Raw genomic sequence first — 21,301 nt, forward strand, 5'->3', positions numbered from 1 at the left:
TATCAATTCTTTTTCTTGATTCTTCATTTTTAGTTCAAGAACATCTTCATTACTTTGTTCTCCATGTTCTTATTGCTATACTGCAATCTCTTTCTCATTCAATGGATATATTTCCTCTTTAACCAATGCTTTAACAAAGAAGCACATAAGCTTTTACATTAATGATGTGTTGGTTTCTTTCAAATAGGACAACATAAGTTCCACATCTTCAAATTAATTTAGGCTCCTATAGGATTCCAAAAAATATGGTTAGTTGAGGCTCCTTTGTATCAATTTATAAATAAAGGTAAATGAAAGGGGGAGAATTAATTATCAAATGTAGCACAATGACCAATTGAGTACTTTGTTTTCTTAATAATTTTGCCTCTAACCTAAACCAATGGACTCTTCATTCCAACACCTCGGTATCAAATCTACCAAGGATATGATGAATAATATAAAATCACCTATCTCATTCCCTTCATGGAATTTTTAAAAAGGATCAATGAAAATAAACATGAATGAGAAAAAAACTACACTCTTTAGTGAATTTGGTAACCTAAGTTTCTCAAGAATTTGAGGAATTTGAGGATTCAAAGTTGCAACATTGACATAAAAACTAAATCAAATGCATTTCATAATTATTAATTGTCATTTCTCTACAAAAATATCCATTCTTTCTTTTTAACTTGATCTTTGTCTCCCAACAATACAAGATCTTGGCGTTCCTATTTGTAATTCATGGCTAAAAGTGCTAACAATGCAAAAAAAAACCTCCATGTTTTATCATACCTCTTCTTATTCCTTGTTTGTATATACAACACAAAAAATTTTCTAGGTTTCACACATAATGAATGTTTCCTAACCTTCGATGATGAGGTGGCCATTGTGACAATGTCAAGCCACAAATGGGCATTGATTACACACAAATGAGGTTGATGTTCTGAGTAGTTGAGGTTTCCAACAAACTAATAACATATATATTTGAGGTGAGAAAGCATGATGTTGATTATTTGCAGAGTGCCACAAGTAGGAGAAACAAAATCAACCTTTCTAGCTATAGGTTTAAAATTGGATTCTAATGCAAAATATAAGATTTAAAGACACAAACAACAAATAAAAATAACCCTAGGTCAAAAAAGCAACCCAAAGAAAATTCACACACCCCAATTGGATAAAAAGCCAACGACTGCAAACAACCCAAAATATGAAAAAATAACTTATTCCAAGTCAATTCATAGCTAGAACTAGAGCATAAAAGGCATATATATCCTTAACTGAAAAACATATCATCAATTTTGGCCCAACCCACATCAAAACAAATGCTAAAAACATATTTCAATTTAGTTGATCACATTTACATAATGTTTGAAAGGAAAAGTTATTAAAAGAAAAAAGATAAATTCATTAGAAAAAATAGACGAGGTTGGGACATTACCATATCACATTATAATGCATAAATTCTTGGTAAAAAATCAATCATAAAATGATCTTGGAATTTTTGGGTGACATGGATGACAAATACAATTATCTTAAGTCTAAAACAAACCCAAAGCATATTTACACAACCCAATTTGGTAGAAAGTTGATGCCTCCAAACAACCCAAAACAAGAGAAACTAAAATATTTCAAGTCCATTCATAGTTGGAAGTACAACATAGAAGGCATATAAGTCCTTAACTAAAAAATGCATCATCCATTTTGAACCGACCCACATTGAGACAAATGCTAAGCATAATAACAAACTAGAATTATACTTGTCTTAAGCAAACAAAGTATGTTATCTATCCTATAAATTAGTAATACATACAATAATCATTGTAACAAATTGTTAACATAGTGCATATGTACTAAATTCTATTCATTGAGCATTCTATATTTTTCCTTCATAGTCTGCCTTTAATTTTGTTCCCAAAAACTCAGTATAGTTTACCTTGATGAAATCCCCCTCTTTCAATGTTAAGCTCTAAAATACATGTCAACATACATAACTAGTATATGCATCTTCAATACACAATGTGTATATGAGTAGCATGAAATGGACGCCAAATATGGAAGTGTAGACAATGCATGTGGACTAAAATAAGTGCCAAACATGGAAGCATAGAAATGCATGTGGACTGTAAAAAAGGATAGTTTTTGGGCTACTTGGTAAATTTTCATTCAGTAATGGGAAAAAATATTTGGAACTTTTCTAGATGATTTCCATTTAGCTTTTTTTTTTTTGGCAAAAGTCAACAGCTTCAAACTCTCTTACATGTCAGTTGGATGTTAAAACATATTAAATGGACTGAAAGAAAATTGTGTTATAATTGATTTATATTATCTTTTAAATCTAATTATGTTTGGATTCTTACATAAACTAGATTTGTTAAGCATACTTTGGTTGGTATTTAGATACAAAGGTTCATATATACATAGTTTTTCTATTGAGCAACAAACCACTTGGACAAATCTAATAATTTACCTTTCATCTGGTTATTATAATTCTATCTAAATAAAAAAGTGATAAGTTGGTTACAATTTCCACTTATATCTTGGACAAAAGGTTAAGTTAGTTTCTATCAAGATGAATCTTCATGGACTTGAATTACATGCATTTACCAATTTACATGTCAACAATATATTTGTAATTAACAATATTTGTATAAACTATTTATTTAATCATTATTCATGAGTATTCAATTATTATTTGTACCCTAAAATTCTATAATAATTCTATTTAAAAATATATTTTAAGAATTAGTATAGAATTTTAGGGTACAAATACTAATTGAATACTTGTGAATAATGATTAAATAAATAGTTTATACAAATTTTGTCAATTACAAATATATTACATTTTAAGAATTACTAGAGAATTTTAGGGTACAAATACTAATTGAATACCCATGAATAATGATTACATAAATTGTTTACACAAATGTTGTCAATTACAAATCTATTGTTGACATTCATGAGTGTCAATTACAAATCTATTGTTGACATTCATGAGCATGAATGTCAACAATAGATTTGTAATTGACAACATTTGTGTAAACAATTTATGTAATCATTATTCATGGGTATTCAATTAGTATTTGTACCCTAAAATTCTCTAATAATTCTTTATATATATGTATATATACATATATGTATCTATACATACGTACATATATATGTACCTATATACACACATACATATTTTATACATACATATATGTATACACACACACACACACACACACACACACACACACACACACACACATATATATATATAATATAAAAGTATATATACTTATACATAAAATATATATATATATATATATATAAACACATGTATATATGTACACACACACACACATATTTGTCAAAATCTTTTGTCATTAGAGTTAATTGGAAATAAATAAAAATTAATATATTTGTAGAGTAATTTTCACATCTTAGAGAGAGACACAAAATCATTTCAATGAAACTTGACACTATGAAATGAAGCAATTGCTAGATTTGCTACTATGGGTGGTGGACCCATCATTGATTATGTTTACCCTCATTTATCTATAGAACAAAGAACACACAACCAATAAAACTAACAAGTTGTGTACTATAATTATTCAAACATATCACATCTTTTAAATGCTTTTAAAATTGATCTCTTGAAGTTACAACTTCTCCTTCCAATGTGCAAGAGCATAAAATGTGATAAGTTGTTGCAATTATTGAGAAATATAGAGAGATTAATTATTAACTACTTTATATAAGAAATAAAATATGGCTTTACATTTCTTCTAATGGGATCAATTCATACCTAGTGAAAGTTATTAATTTTTCCACACACTTCTATTACATTTGTATACTACTAAAATTTCTCGTTGACTTAAATCTAACAATTATTTTTGTTCAAACAAAATAGAGATCTATAAATATTTATTAAATTTTGCTCCCTATAAGATAACCTCATTTCTTTTTCTTATCTAAGAAACTGACCTTTTTTTTAATTGGTAAGAGGCCGAAGCCAAGATTAATTATTATGTGTTATAATTAGTTATTATTATTTATTAAGTGAGAGTAGATTCAAACCTAAGACCTCTTTGATAAGAGGCTCAAAATTTACCATTGTGTTGTAGGCTCTTTCCTAAGAAACTAACTTCTTACGAATATGTAAGGAATGATAAATTTTCTAAACAATTTACTCCATTTAGAAGTTCTCATTTATAATAGCCTCTTCAAAAAGATTATGTTCGCTATTATATTCAACCATTTCATATTAACAATTTGTTACGCAAATTAAAATTCTTCATCTAAATTTAGATACATATTTAAATTTCAAATCAATATTTCTCATTCAATATAATTATACAACATGCAAAAGTTGACTATACTAACTTTTGTTCACTCTCCCTTGCTCATATTTTCATTTTACCATATGTTACTCCTTAAACAATACTCTATAAATAGAAACTTTAACACTTTGAGTCTATTATTTTTTAATAATGTAATAAATCAATTAACCCCATCCTATATATCATATCTCGAAGTTTTATATTTCATAAACAAAGTAATAGGATAATATTCCATAACACTCACTAACAATAATACTTAAAATAACATATCTCCCAAGTTTTAGATCTGGTGTACAAAATAATGGAACATTGCATGACGCACCAATAACACTTAAAATCATATATTTTAAATTAAAAGCACTACAAACATGAAATCGCTAAGAATGGAAAGAAAATAAAATACAATATATTTTTAAAAAGCAATCCTCGACCAGAATGCTCAGCCTCTCCTCTACTAGTTGTAACAAAATAACACTAAGAGTGTTGTTGATAAAACTTTGTAGTTATCAAATAGTGGAGATCTACTTTTTGTCTCTGAAAAGAAAGGTTTATATCCTTTACACTTAAATGACTACTGCAAATTTGTAAAAGATAGAATTATAATTATAATTTATTTGCTTTCAATGTAGTTGAACTTGGACACAACTTTTTAAAAAAAAAGGAAACCAGCCACACTAGAAGAGCTCAACTCTCCCATAATGCAAGGACATAGATCTATGCCTTTATACTCAAATTGGGCATTGGATTAACTTTACAATGTCCACAATTAATCCTCCTCCAAGTTTTTGATTAAGTAAAATGGGTTTTTTACAGGGGTTTCTAAAACCCACCAATTTGCTATAGAATAATACTAAAAGTTCAAGTCTAGCAACCAAGCAACAGAAAAAACAATAGGCCATAACTGACCATTAGATGTAAACAAAAAAAAAAGGCCAAAATCTAGGGTACAAACAAAAAACTAGGAGCAACGATCAAGACGTCAATTCTTTAGCCAGCTCTGCTTTCTTGAGCTCAAACTCTTCCATGGTCTTAGCCTCATTGGTCTTCGATTGGCTATCATCCGAAGAGACCTCCTCTTCCCTCTTCCTCTTTTTTGCTCTTCTTCTTTTGCTTGAGCTCTCACCCTACAAAGAATCATCCTCATCTACCTCCCTAGTTTCCTCTTTGTCCTTTTCCTCCTTTCCCTTTTTTCTTTCCTCCATCATCGGGTGCAACTGAATGATGTTATCATTGAGACCTTTTATTATGTTGAGGCTCTGGTTAGCTAACCTATGAAAAGAGCTCTCCATCCTTTCCACTCTCTTTTCAATCTCAGAAACTCTTGCGTCCAGCTTGTTGATTCTAACATTCCCATCCCCCCCCTTCTGGCCTTTCCTACCCTTGCATCCTGAACTGAATCTCTTCATTTTCACGGAAGATCTATTTAATGGACCGAAAATTGTCCACCAAATTCTTGTAGCCATTGTTTAGGAGGTTCATCCCCATTTCCCTCACATTATCACTAAGAATCACCAAAGCTAGATCAATGAGCTCTTCCAACTAAATTTTGCCATCCTTTCCCTCCAAAACCTCCAGGTGGATATGCTCTCTAATCCTCCTGCAAGTTGTGCACACCAAAGAAGTGCCCTTTCTGGCATTATTTATGAAATAGGATTTAGTTTGACATTATTAGCCTACAAAATCTTACATCAATTGAGTAGACTAATTACATGTTACATCAAATTGAATGGGCTTCATTTATTGCATCTTCAAAAAAATACACAATAAATAGTTACAAGATTTGGTGTGCTATTGATCTACATAACCATACTAAGTAAAAAATAAAAATCTCATTCCTTCACAAAAAAATGGTTTCCAACCTGGAAATTTCTTCAATGTCTATATCTTTACAAGAAAAGTATCTAAAAAAGGAAAGGTTTTAAAAACTAGGTAATGCAAGTAACTCTATTTGTGCTATAGTTCTTTGACTAGCAGTAGAGCAATGCCTTGTGGAAATTGAGAACCATTATTAGATCTTATATTAGGAATGCCCAAATTATGTAGCTTACTATGACAATGGATTTCAGAATATTCTCTCTCCAAAGATGAATGATTAAATCACATACACACCAAAATGAATGCTTGATTCAACTCCTTTGACGAAATGACATATGCACTCTAGCTCGTGATCTATGAATTTAGCTTGATAATGTCATTACTAGCCTTACATATTGGGCTTGTCAAATATTATGCATTGTAGTGACCACCACAATATTCCCTTAATTTATACAACCATCTAAGTTTTCATTCTCTGCCATACACTCTCGACCTTTCTTGATTTTTCATAAATGCAAGTACACCTTTCTTGCCATGTTTTCCTTATCCTTTCAATCACATTTATCCATCCAAGATTTGGGGATGCACAAATAAGTAAGAAAAGAAAAATTTCTGTGATTCTAAAAAAATTGGTCTTCATTGATACATTATTCATACAATGGGTACAACAACCCATTGTAATACAATTTCTTATTGCATAACAATCGATATTATGTGCATTCACTTAAAATATATACAAATTATTATTCTAAGATTCTGATGGCAAGTTTCTCTAACTTAGAGCAATATTTTTTCATCTAAGGCTTTCTCTTAGCCTTCCTAGGGTTATTCCTTGACACCCTACTTTAGAGGATCTTTTCCTAGTCCCCTCCAACTTAGAAACTCACCAATCATTTCACATTACACTCCTAACCCTTCAAACCACCAATTTGCAACTTTGTGCTTAGTAGAAAAATTCACCATGGGCTCCCAATAAGGAAAATGGAGCTTTGAGCATCCTCACAATGTTCTTAGTCATTTCCCAACCATTCGGCACCATCTCTCCAAGTCCTAGACTTCAAAATCACAATATTGCTCTTTTAGGTCTTCTAGCCCTATGAGCCCCAATTAGGCCTCCTACAAATAAGGAAATTAAAATAACTCAAGATTTCCCTTAACAAGAACCTGTGATGTCTTCTATACTTTTTCTCATAACAACCTAGACTCAAGGATTTTCTAGGTTTTAGGCTCCCATAGTGTATGCACCGTACTGTTCTAGAAAACCCTATTTTTGAGGGCTCTAGGGAAATGATAACAAGTTCTTCACAACATGATATCACTTTCTCAAACCTTCCTCTTTGGCCTATGGATTCCTTACTCCTCCTACTTCATTTCCCCTAGCAATATTTTCTCATGTCAATCAAGCAAACCCATCAAAACCCTCCTGCATTCATCTCAATTCCTAGCCAAACAACTCCAGGCTTTCATAGGGATCACTTGAAAAAATAGAAAACTTGTGCTCATAACCTCCTAAATGCATATTTACATAATGTACAAAGGCTAGTACTTTAATCCCAAAGGACATTAGGTTTTAACCATGGCCATTCAAGTTGTAACCATTCTTGACCATACTTCTATGTACATACCAATAGGAAACACAAAACCAATTAATTGAAAAAACCTATTAAAATGAATTCAAACTCCTCAAACAAGAATACATAGATCAATTACATGTCATGAGGTAACTAATCCATGTGGAACAATCTTTTTGTGTATATGTTTTCTTCTTGCTCAAGAATAGTTCATACATTACAACTACCAACCCTTCAAAATAGATTGGTATGTCCTTATATACGTTATTCCTAATTGTTTAGACCCTCAAGTTGAATCCCACACATTTTTAGTGCTTCTTCCTAGATTTGAGGAAAAGTTGTCATGAGAAACTTTTGCAATTTTTACTAAGGTGACCTTTTAACACCTCAAACCTATCTAGTTTGATTCAAATCCACCCGAATTGATCTGAAAACATTTGTGGACCACATTTTAACAACTATTTCTTAATTTTGAGGTATTTTAAAACTTTGACCATAGTTGACCCTAACAGGACTTTGTAGCACTAACTAGGACTTAACAACTAAAACATGATCAATGCTTGCACTCCACCCTCTAACACATTCTCCAACACACTTTGGGACTTTACAAATAGTCCTTATTTGGTCAATGGTTGGCTGGGCCATTTACAAGCCAAAATTCCTATTATGGTTTGACTTTCCCCTAAGGTGCTCTTGCACCATACTCCCCTGCAAGGAAAAGACTAAGTTACTTGTGGTGAGAGGAACTCCAAGCCGATACCATGTTTCTTGAAGTCACTCTTTGCAATCCATGTTACTTCAGCTTCAGAGGTGTCCTTCTATTTGATTATGTGCTCTTGTAGACCTTATTTCTAGTACGCTTCTTAACTCTAGAGTCTGATATCCTTTTAGCTCGAGGCTGCAACTTTTCAAGTACTTGTAACTCTACTACATCCTTGTTTAATCCCGTCTAATACTATACCTCATCAATATCTAGACCTCTATATGATGTCAAGTCTTGAACATTGAAGATAGGTGAGATTGACATGTCCTTAGGTAGATCAATTTTATATGCATTTGCCCCATACTTCTCCAACACCTTTAATGGTCTGATCCTCTTCATTTGAAGCTTAGTTGGAATGCCCTTCTTCAACCTAGACTTATTCAAGAACACCATTACCAAGTCTCCAATTTGAAACTATAGTTCTCTCCTTCCCTCGTCTTTCTTTTCTTTCAACTTTTGATTGGCCTCTATCAATGTCTTCTTTACTTTATTGCGAACCTCCTTCATTGACTGAGCAACATCATCTACATGCCCACTGACCTTATCATGTCCTGGTAGCTCTGCAAGCTCCATTATACCCCTTGTATGTGCACCATATACAACTTGGAAAGGACTCAGTCCTATGGTTCATTTTTTATTATCATTGTAGGCAAATTTTGCCTCAAGAATAACTTGCTCCCAGCCTTGTCCATACTCCTTAGTCAAGCATCTCAGTGGATTTCTTAGAACCCTATGCATTATCACTATTTTCCCATCAATTTAGGGGCGATAAGAAGAATTGTGAGCCAAATTAGTGTATAACCTCTTCCAAAGTGTTTTCCAAAAATGTCCCATAAATTTGGCATCTCTATCTGCAACAATACTCAATGGCAAACCATGTATCCTAACTACCTCCTTGAAGAAAAGGTGGGTTATATGGCTAGTATCATGTGTGGTTTTTCAGGATATATTACTAAATATTTCAACCATAAAAAATACACTATCCATTCCTATGTTTGTTTTAGGTAGACCAACTATCAAGTCCATGCTAATACACTCCCAAGGCCTATTAGGAATGGGTAATGGCTAATAGAGTCCTACATTCGATGAAGTGCCTTAGCTTTTTGGCATATTCCACCTTGTTCAACATACCTTCTCACATCCCTTTGTATCTTCAGCCAATATTAGAACCTTTCTACTAGATCTAGGGTCTTATTGAGGCCAAAATGACCACTCATACTACCATTATGTTTTTCCTAAATGAGGTTCTCCCTCATAGACCCTTTTGGCACACACAACTATTGTCCTTTAAAAATGAACCATTCTATAAATTAAACTCACCAAATTAACTATGAAAGTGTTTTTTTAAATTGTTACATACTTTATATGCCTCTACAAAATCAGTGTCTTCTCCATATAGTTCTTTGAACTCTTCAATCCCTATATTATGTAACTTGACCTCTTGAACAATTAAAAATCTCCCACTTAAGGCATTAGCCACCTTGTTATTGAGCCCTTTCTTGTGCTTTATAGTACAAGTATAGGATTGCAAGAATTCCATCCACTTGATGTGCCTAAGGCTAAGCTTCTCTTGGATGTTGATCAAACTAAGTGCCTGATCATCAGTATAGACAAAAAATACATTGGGTAGCAGATAGTGTCTCCAATTCTTGAGGACTTGAACCAATGCATATAATTCTAGGTCATAGGCATAATACCTTATCTTTTCATCATTGAGCCTCTCACTAAAAAATGCTATAGGTCTTCCATAATGGTTTAACACTGCTCTAACTACAATGTTGCTTACATCACACTCCACAATGAACAACTTTTCAAAGCTTGGAAAAATTAATATTGGCTAAGTGGCTACCTCCTTCTTTAGTCTTTCAAAAATAGCATATGTTGCCTTTGTCAATACAAACTTTGTCTTCATGCCTTCTTTTATTGTCTCATTCATAGGAGCACAAATTCCACTGAACCTCCTCACAAATTTCCTATAAAATTGGGCTAACCCATGGAAAATCTTTACTTTAGTAGTAGTCCTCAGAGTAGGCCAATTTAGGATTGTCTCCACCTTACTCTTGTCCATTTTCAAATTGTTTTGTGAAACTACAAAGCCCAAGTAAATAGGTTCCTCCTTTATGAACTCACTCTTCTCAAGGTTTATGGTCAACTTCTCGTCTTGAACTCTTCTTAGCACAATTTCCAAATGTTTTATATGCTCTTCTTTTGTCTTGTTGAATATTAGGATTTCATCCAAATATACTACCCCAAACACTCCAATGTAATCTTTTGGAACTTCATTCACTACCCTCATAAATGTACTTGGTGCATTGGTAAGATCAAAAGACATTACCAACCACTCATAGAGTCCTTTATTAGTTTTAAAAGCGTATTTTCATTCATCACCCTCTTTCATTTTTATTTGAAAATATCCACTCTTAAGATCAATTTTAGAGAAGTATCTAGCTCCACCAAGATAATCCATTAGGTCCTCTATCTTGGGAATAGGAAATATATACCTTATTGTTATCCTATTTATTTCCCTAGAATTTTTACACATTCTCCACTTACGTCCCTTTTTAGCAGCCATGACAACTAGGACAATACATGGACTTATGATTTTTTTGATCAATCCTTGGTCAAGTAGCTCTTGGACTTGTCTTGCAATCTCCTTGTTTTGTTCATGTGTCATCTTGTATATAGCTTTGTTTGGCAAAGGGGCACCTGGTATGAAGTCAATTTGATTACCTATCTCTCTCTTTGGGAGCAATGTAGATGGTGCTCCATCACATATAATGTCCTTAAACCGATCTAGCAACTATTTTACTTTTGCAGGTATAGGTGTTTATTTTGGTGTCTCCTCCTCCTTTTGTTTCACCATGATTGCATAACCAATTCCTTCTCCCAGTTTTAGATCCTATAAGAATTATTTTCCACTCATCAAGAATGCATTTGCTTCAACCTTTTCCACAATGTCCTCTTCTAGTAAAGATTTTATCATATAGGTGACTTCATTCTTTTTGAAGGAGTACTTTTTCTCCTTTCCATGATGGACTACTTCCCTATCATACTACCATGGTCTTCCAAGTAGAAGTGACATGCATCCATTATTAGAACATCACAGAGTATCTTGTCCTAATACTTAACTATGGTAAACTCAACCCATATTTGCTCATTAACTAGTATGTTTCGCCCTTTTTTAACCATGTGACTTTCTATAGAAATACATGAGGTAATTTGGTAAGTTTCAATTTTTTAACTACCTCTTATGAGATAACATTATTAGTGGACCTTGAGTCAATAATGACTCTACATAACTTGCCCAATATCTTGCATTTGACCATAAAAAGAGCCCTCCTGTGCTTCTATTCTTCCTTAATAGGTTCTTTTATTAATACTCTTCTTAGCATCAAATTCTCACCTTTCTCTGAGTCCAAACTTACCTCTAATTGCTTGTAGCCCTCCTCTTGTACATAAGTGATCTTCTTATCTCCTTCTGAAGATGATGGCTTGTTAGAAAACCTAAAAGAATTGTTGAAAGGACCCCTCCACAAAATGGAATTGTTGAAAGGAGGAACAAATCTATAATGAATTGTGCTAGGACACTCATGATGGAGAAGAATGTTTCTTTGAAATACTAGAGAGAAGTTGTAAATACAATTGTCTATACCTTAAACTGTGTGCAAGTCAAGAAAGGTACTCATTCAACACCTTTTGAACTATGGTATGGATACTGAGCCAATGTAAAATGTTGTAAGGTATTTGGAAGAAAGTGTTATATTCTCAAGGACTTTAAGAATGACAAACTAGATGCAAAAAGTGAAGAAGGTATATTCCTTGGCTATTCCACAAGAAGTAAAGATTATAAGTGTTTAAATACTAACACTAACAAGGTTGTGGAAAGTGCAAATGTGAAATTTGATGAATATACAAAAGTACATGAGGCTGAACCTATGAAGGAACTAGAGGAATACAAATCATTTGTATATTTTTATGAAGGTATGCATACTGATGAAGATATTGTAAATCAAGTTGCAAATCAGTAGCAAGTTTTAGTGATTGCCAAGTCACATACTATGAATGCCGAGTTGCATTCAAGAACCAAGCTATAATCAGGTGCTGAGTTACAAAATGAAGTTGAGGCATATTCTAATTCTAAGATTAGTGTACATGAAAGAGATGTTAAACTACCTAATAGAGATGTATATAGTGATTTAGAAGTTGAGAGACCAAATGAGGAAAACATAGCATAAACAAGATTGTTAAAGAATGTCAAGAGACATCACCCTACAACACAGATCATGGGAGATAAAAATGCTAGACCAATGACAAGGAACAAGTTGAGAAATGATACATGTTTTCTTAGCATGAATGAACCTAAAACAATGAAAGATGACTTAGAAGATGTGGAATGAAGTAAAGCCATGAAAGAAGAGATTGAACAAATTGAGAAAAATAAGACATGGACTCTAGTTCCTAGACTAGAAGATAAATATGTGATTGGCACCAAGTGGGTGTACAGAAACAAGTTAGATGAAAATGGTGAAGTCACAAGGAAGAAGGCAATATTAATTTGTAATGGATATGCATAAGAAGAAGGGATAGACTATAGAGAAATATTTGCTCTTGTTGCAAGATTGGAAGGAGTAAGAACTCTGCTTGCTTACTTTGCATACAAAGGTTTCAAAGTTTATCAAATAGATGTTAAATCTACATTTCTGAATGGTATATTAGAAGAGGAGGTTTATATAGAATAGCCAAAAGGATTTGTTGATGCTAACAATAAAAACATGGTATGTAGACTACACAAAGTTTTATATGATTTGAAGCAAGCACCAAGAGCATGATATGTAAGGCTTCATAATTATCTTGTGAAGATTGGATTTGAGAGGACTAATGGTAACAAAAATCTATACTTGAAGTTAGAAAAAGGCAAAGGTATTTTAATATTTGAAATTTTTGTTGATGATATCATATTTAGAGGTCAAGATACTTTATGTAAAGCTTTTGCAAATGAAATGAAGCAAGAATTTGAAATGTCTATGTTAGAGAAATCAAGTTCTTTGTGAGTTTGCAAGTGCATAAGATGAAATACGGTATATACATCACTCACTCAAAATATGTAAATGAGATACTGAAAACTTTTGGATTGGAGGATTCCAAGCCTGTAAGCACACCTATGGTGACATGACTTAAATTGTCAAAGAATGATGATTTAATTGAGGTGAATCAAACATTGTACAGGTTTATGATTGAAAAATTATAATATGTAGTACACAACATACCTGATATTGTATTATCTGTTGGGATAGTTGCAAGATTCTCTGCTAATCCCAGGTAGAATCATTTGATGGTTGTTAAGAGAATAATGAGATATCTGAAAGGAACAAAAGACTGTGGTCTATACTATAAGAAAAATGAGAAATTTGAATTGAGAGCCTACCCTGATGTTGATTGGTTTGAAAATATTGATGACAGAAAGAGCACTAGTGGAGGAGCATTTTTCTTAGGAAAAAGATCGGTTACATGGACTAACAAGAAACAAAACTACATATCTCAATCTACTGCTAAAGGTGTATATGTTCTTGCTGCAGTAAATTGTACAAACATTGTATGGATCAAACAACTACTCAAAGAGATGAAAGAGGAAATCACTAAACCTGTGATACTTTACCGTGATAATAAAAGTGCTATAAATATATCAAAGAATCCTGTGATGCATACACAAATTAAGCACACTATAATCAAGTATCATTACTTGAGAGAGTTAGTTCAAGATAAAGAGGTGAAAATGGATAATGTAAATACAAAAGAGAAAATAGATGATATCTTCGCAAAAGCATTACCTAAGGATGCTCAAGAGTATCTAAGAGGTAAACTAGGGGTGATACCCCTATCAAAGGCTATTTAAGAAGCATGAGAAGTGCCCTGCATCAAACACGATGTTTGCCATATGTTACACATTAATGTAGTGGATCTTACTTTAGGAGTTGCCTAAAGTAATCAAAGAGCTAGAGCTACAAATTAGTCACAAGCTAGGTGACAGAGGGAGAAACTGTAAATGTTCATATCTACATATTAAGATGACAATTCTTTGACATTGTTGTTAAAGAGGGAGAAAGACAAAGAAAGGGAGAAATCTAGTAATCTAGAAAGGGAGATTGAAGATACAAATAGAAGAAACATGGTATATCTAGCCTGAGGGAGATATAAGAAGTGATCTAGAGGGAGTCATAAGGATGATTTGATTGTTTGTTGAGCATAACAGAATTTTCTAACCTATACAGAAGCTAAAAGTTGTTGATAGAGGGAGAGACTTCAATCTAAGGAATTATTTTCTTTTTAGTACTATTGTTGGTTGTACTAATTAAGTTTGGTTTGCCATCAATGCCAAAGAGGGAGATTGTTGAAACCAGATTGATACAAGTACGAGAATGTGTTTCAATCATTGTTTTGTCATTAATGTCAAACTCGCTACTTGCTGATAAGACAATTGCTTAGGTGATTTGAGTACTATCATGTGTTTGATTGATGAAGAGGATTTGATCAAATAAGATAACAAGAGCACCTAGAGTAAAGGTTGAGTTATGATATGGAAAAGGAGTACAAAGATCAGTTAAGACAATGATATTATAGTGCATTGATTATCTACTTAAGGTTGCAAAATTTGGATACACTGATAATGTCTAGAAGAACAAGAAACAAGAATTGAGTCTGCCAAGCTTGACTGAGTGGACAATAGATATCGAGAAAAGTTAGTGCAAGCCGAGCCGAAAATAAATTGGAGTCGAAAAAAGTCAAATTTTAGTGTATACTGAGTGATATATTGTTAGCCGAGTAAAGTTTAGTTGATACCAAGCACCAGTAAACTTTAGTTCATGCGGAGTGATTTGATAGTGGATGTCGAGCAATACAATATGTGCCAAGCATCATAAGCAAGCTAATGCTAAGTGACAACATTATGAGAAAGATTGTGAATTTAATGAATTTGAGCCAACAAGTCTGATTTCTTGGATTGTGTGAACGGTGTGGAAGATAAGCTTGATGAGCTAGTGGCACAAAATTCAAGATGAACCATTTTGAGGTAAATTCAAAAAGAATTGAAGGAGGAGTTTTTAGAAGGGAATAGAATGAAAAGATGGGTAGATTCATTGAATCCTACCTAACCCTAAAATGGATGATGGAGGATAAGTGACAAAAGATCTAATTTCCCTTTATAAGAGGATACAAGGCATGAAACAATAGTTGGCATGTGCGAGAACTCAAGAAAGATGAGGAGTCTAAGTTGTTGTTTCATATGGTGGCCAAACTATAGAGTCTGCAATTGGCATGCAAAGTAAGAAGACTTAAGGGTATGGATGCTTAAAGTGTGGACAAACTATCAGAGGTGAAGTGTGTGAAAGCCAAATAGAATGGAGGACTGAAACAAAGATCTATAATTTGCAAAGTGAGGTGTCATTTGAACTATTAGATCAAGCCTTATTGTTACTTTCTAATCATTGTATCAGTCTAGGGTAAATCCTTTAGATCAAGGTTGACCTAACAATCATTTGTAAATCCTTTAATCGAGTGACATTCTAAGTGAATGATCTAAAGTCCTCTAACAAAACTCACTCCTAATAGGGTGATTGGAATCCTCTAATCAGGTCACATTTAACAATGTGCATTGTAACTTTTAACAGGGTTGACCTTTCACAGGGCATCACTTTAGAAAAGTGAGAATTAGTAGCATGTTACTGGTGGTTTTTCCCAAATTGGGTTTCCACATAAAATCATTGTGTCAAATGTGTTATTGAATTTGTTATGTTTCATGCTTACATTTCTGCAAAGTTGATTTGACAGTAACCTACAAGTTTAAGTGATTGTATGGTCTAATGGATGCATGCATGATGAATATGTTTTATGGATATGGGTTCAGTAAGCTGCAAAAAGTTTATTTGTACATCTAGACCTTGGATAACTGATTCATCCCCCCTCTTAGTTATTCTAAAGAATTCCAACAATAACAATAAATGAATTTGAAATTATATTTGACGATAAAAAAGAATGTCATGTTGAAATTGTATACTTTTAAAATTGCATTCAAGATACTATGACAAATGCATTCATATTAAATTAATGTTAAACACAAATGATATTTCATCAAATATTTGTAAACAATTTAATTGCAAAATAAAAATTCATTCTAATTATATAAGAAAGTTTCCTTCTAAGTGGTACAACATTAAATAACAAGAACATCAGTTCTAATCAATGATAAAAAAATCACCAACTTAGATTTTAACCAATGAATCAATGTTTAGATTTGGATCACGTAAGAAAATTATTTTAGAAATAAAAATCAACATTGTTTATTTTAATCATCTAATCTGGAGAGATTAAATCTTTTATTAAGTTAACAATTATCAAAATCAACATGTACAAAATTGTACCGTTCCCTTGCACCTCCTATGGTGCAAGTGCAAGTGCTAGTGTATTTATATTTATACTTCATTATAATTATTTTATAATTTTTTAATATAAAAACTTGTTTATATTTATATTGATTAAGCACAAAATTAAATATATGAAATTTAGAAAGTTGCATAGTTAATTTGATATTTTTATGATTTTATAATTTTTACATTGCTGATTTAAAAATATCTACGATTATTAAATATATGACTAATTTGTACTTATTTTTAATTATTCTATTTAGAACTATTTTTAAATTAAAATTTGAAAAAACTAGAAAATTGTTCTAAATATGATTTTTTTTCATTTGTTACTAAATCAAACAATTCTTTTATTTTTTTCATATTTTTAATATTTAATATATTACAAATTTATTGACAGATTATTTAAATTTTATTTATTTTTAATTAAAATACTCAAATATATAAAAAAAATGGCTATCAATATTTTTGTTGTTTAAGACGTCTTTAACACCTGGGGTGACGGTCAAATTCCAGCCTTGCTCCAAAGTTTAAATTCTAATGCTTAATGTGATATGTCGGAAGTTTTAAATTTGGCCAAAAGTAGTGGAAGAACATTCCATGAGCCGGTGGAGACCAACACCTGAAATCATATATTTTAATTTAAATTAAAAGCACTGCAAACATGAAGACACCGAGAACATAAAGTACGAAAATACAGTATATTTTAAGAAAGCAATCGTTAACCGGGATGCTCAGCCTCTCCTTTACTAACAAAACAGCAGAGAGCGTTGTTGACAAAAATTTCTGGTTATCAAGCATGCATTTGATTGCAAAGTCTAAATAGAAACTAAAAATGAATCATTCGTAAAATGGTGGAGCTTAATTGTTTGCATGAGGAAGGGAGTACCAGTAGTAGCAGCAATGAATGGCCTGATAAAAATAATAGTAATAAAGGGGAGGATAGAAACGGCAGCAGAAACATAACAAGTGTTGTTGTCAAAGCATTATGTGTTGCAGGAGGGTTTTTCTTCATGCGAAAACTCACAAAGTCCACTGCTCCAGTCCGACTCGACCATTCTAGGATTGTTGCAGAAGCTCTTTCTGGTGAAAAGGTTTGAATTTGCTTCCGTCTGAAGTGAATACTCGGTGTAATTTAGGTTTTCAATGATATGTTCTAAACAATTGTTGTGATTTATCATCAGTCGTCAAGTGAACAAGCAGCGCGGGATCCGATGACGTACTTCAATCACAGGTATGCTTATTATTGCTAAACAAAAACTTGGGGGAATTTTAGTTTCTGTAGTTTGCCCATTGGATTTTTTTTCAAATTTCCAAAATTGTTTGCCTATTGAAGACGAAACTAGGCTTCAATTTTTATTGTGAAACGCCATCTCTGTGTCATGGTGTAATGGTGCAATAGGGTAACCCAGGTACACGTACTTGCACTGCAGTTAGGCTGCCTATATCCTGGGGGACATGTAGTATGAAAACAAGAGAGTTTTAGAAGTGTATAACTCAGGCTTACAACAAGTAAGCATACAGTCTCACTCACATGCATAAACAAGGAAGCCTCAGTCTGGCTACAATAATAAAAGAACAAAGAATTATTTTTTCTTTCTTTGAAGTCCGCAAACCTTTCGTGTAATCAAACCCCAGAAGCAGTAACCTACAGCGGGAACTGGAGAGCAATCAATCAGTAAATGCTTATACTATCGGAAGATTGCAAATCTACAGATTTTAAGAGTGTTAAAAAGATTGCCAAGTTTGCAATGTCATCGGAGTGCTTGTTGGTCGCAGCCAGCATAAGGTTATATCAGATCTTCCAAACGATTTTTCTATTAGATATTATTCCCAACATTGAAAAGCTGTATGAGTGGTTTATTCATTGCAATAATTAGGGTCTACCTTATTATTTGTTGAGTGTTCCCTTCGAGTTTTATACCGATCATCTAGCATTAAAATATTTGGTCAACGAGATTCTTTTGGGTTGATGAATATCAAGAAACTTTATGCTCTTTTAAGGATAGCAACTGAAGGTTATAGCGGGGCTTAGTGGGGACAATGTGGGCCTAGTTCATCTAGGTAGAGTTCAAATTGGAAACGAATCTGGAGAACTGGAGGATGATTTCAGGGTTTGGCTTCTTTTTTACAGTCAAAGTAGTTTCTGACTATATGCATTAGGTTGCAGCATGTTTGCAGACTAATCGTTACATTAAAAAAGAAAGAAAGTAGCTTGTAGCTAGAGGGTTGAACTAAGTTATGTTATGGAAAATCGATGTTGTATTAAAGTTATACAGAGGAATGAAAGTTTATTATATAGATTTACAAAGATGATATTTCTAAATGAAACAAACATTAACAAAAGACAGAATACAGAACTTTTCTAAACAAATTAAAGATGACTAGATGACCATTAAAGAAACATTCTATTATCCTAATATCCTCACTTAATGGTCATTATCTAACTACCCTGCAGAAGAGTACATGTATCGGGGTCGTAAATTCTTCAGAACATTTTGCTCCTGCTGAGACCCTTTTTGGATCTGCAAAATATTAATGACTAAGAACTAGAAGCCATACAATCTGATGTTGAAACAGAGGTATTATTCCCTGTTGCCAAAAACCCCGAGATGAAACTGAAACCATGATTTTGAGGAAAATCTTCTAATCCTTTTGTAGATGAAGCCTATGCCGCCGAAACAGACTGCAAGATGATTCATCAAGAACTTTTGCAGATGAGCAATACAACTCAAAACAGATCACAAGAAGCCACGATTTTTAAGTAGAAGAATTGGAAAAAACCAAACATGATTTTTGAGGTGAAAAATCGATCAAAACTGAAGACAGAATCTGAGACACGGATCAGAGAATACAAAACTTCATTTTTGAGGAAAAATGGTAAAACCCAACAAACCCAGCAAATAAATTTTTCTAAGGAAAAAAATTAAAACTCATCAGAAAAATCTTCGTGTGTCAACACACAAGACTTCTCATGGTAAACAAGTAATGCAAGCAAAACACAACTCACAAAAAATGCATGCAAGCAACATGCAAGTACATGTACATGCCATGCTCGAAAACCAAAGACTTGCTCAAACTAGGAAATCGCGCAATCAAAAACCTTGGTTGAGCTTGCAATTTTCAGCAAAATCTTCAAAGACAAACCTCAATTTTTTTATAAAATACCTCCAATGATTTTTATTTCGAAAAATTGAAAAACAAATTTCTGAAAAAATTTTAGATCAAAAGAGGCTTGAACCTTTTAAGGAAAAAATGTGAAATTTTATGAAATCCCATTGACCCGCTCTAATACCATTTAATGGAAAATCGATGTTGTACTAAAAGTTCCTTATATAGATTCAAAGATGATGTTTCTAAAAGCAACAAACATTAACAAAAGACATAATAGGAGACTTTCTTAAACAAACAAAGATGACCAGATGACCATTAAAGAAACGTCCTATTATCTTAAAAATCATATATAGCTTTCTTCATTAATTGGCAAACATGAGACGGTGTGAAGATAGTCATGGATCACGAGAGAGCGATGGTGTTGAAGTACATGGAATAGCAAAGAAAACTGCAAGAAAAGATCTACAAGCTAGCTTATGGTGGTTTTGGGATGCACATTGGCACAACTTTGGTAAATACCATAGTCTTTGTCAAATAGTGCAAAGACTTAATTGTTAGCCTAAAGTGGCATGTGCATTCAAAAAAACTTAGGGTAGCATTTGGAAGACCTTTGCAGTGGCATATCCATTCCAAGGGAGTAGATACTAGATATCAGCCCTGAAGGAGCAGTCTCAGCTGAGGTCCACAGACAGTCCAATGTCCTCTATCTATATAAATGTCAGATTGTAGACAAATGCTTTTATTACCTTTATTTGTAGCTTTCATTTGCAACACTTACTATGACTAATTTTAACAGAAGACTAACATAACAAAGACCATGAACACAAAATATGTGTCTCTCAGATGTCTTGGATCACAGTGTGCTACCCAATGGCATTTGAAGGTAAAATTTAGAGTGATGATATGTTTCTATGTGCCCAAAAAATCTCCTTTTATGACAATTGCCACTGTTTTCTTCATATGTATAACATTTGCGGACTCTTCTATATTGTACTATGGCTCAAATCTCTATGTTAGCACCATTAAGTGTATCCTCAAGTGTGCAATGCATTCAACTTGATTGCTGATAGCAGTAACAAAGTGGTGCTTTCAGCTTTGTACACAGTCCAATCACTCACTCTTTATATTATACCATTGTTCAAATCTCTAAGTTTGCACCATTAAGTGTATCCCTCAAGGGTGTAATGCATCAACTTGACTATTGTTAGCACTAACAAAGTGGTGCTTTCCAGCTTCCCACACCATCTAGTCACACACAAAATGAAAACTCTTACAATGAATACATTTCATGCAGTGGGGTTATTGTACCATATATAG

At 32.9% G+C, this 21,301-nt stretch overlaps 1 protein-coding gene across 3 annotated transcripts in view; it reads left to right on the plus strand.

The window, feature by feature from the left end:
- Positions 1 to 17,464: 17,464 nt before the first annotated feature.
- The window catches only part of LOC149538960 (chromophore lyase CRL, chloroplastic-like), a 251,884-nt gene continuing 248,047 nt past the window's right edge, over positions 17,465 to 21,301 (plus strand). Inside the window, exons 1-2 of one of the 3 annotated variants that reach the window (XM_089800353.1) lie at positions 17,465 to 17,964; positions 18,055 to 18,104. In XM_089800353.1, coding sequence (XP_089656479.1) covers positions 17,722 to 17,964; positions 18,055 to 18,104 — 293 coding nt within the window. In that variant the 5' untranslated portion in view covers positions 17,465 to 17,721. The remainder of the gene's footprint in view (positions 17,965 to 18,054; positions 18,105 to 21,301) is intronic. The other 2 variants (XM_089800352.1, XM_089800354.1) reach the window with 2 other exon arrangements.

This window comes from Cupressus sempervirens, chromosome 9, assembly GCF_028749045.1.
Source record: "Cupressus sempervirens isolate cs-2001-9-10 chromosome 9, ASM2874904v1, whole genome shotgun sequence".
Classification (NCBI taxonomy): domain Eukaryota; kingdom Viridiplantae; phylum Streptophyta; class Pinopsida; order Cupressales; family Cupressaceae; genus Cupressus; species Cupressus sempervirens.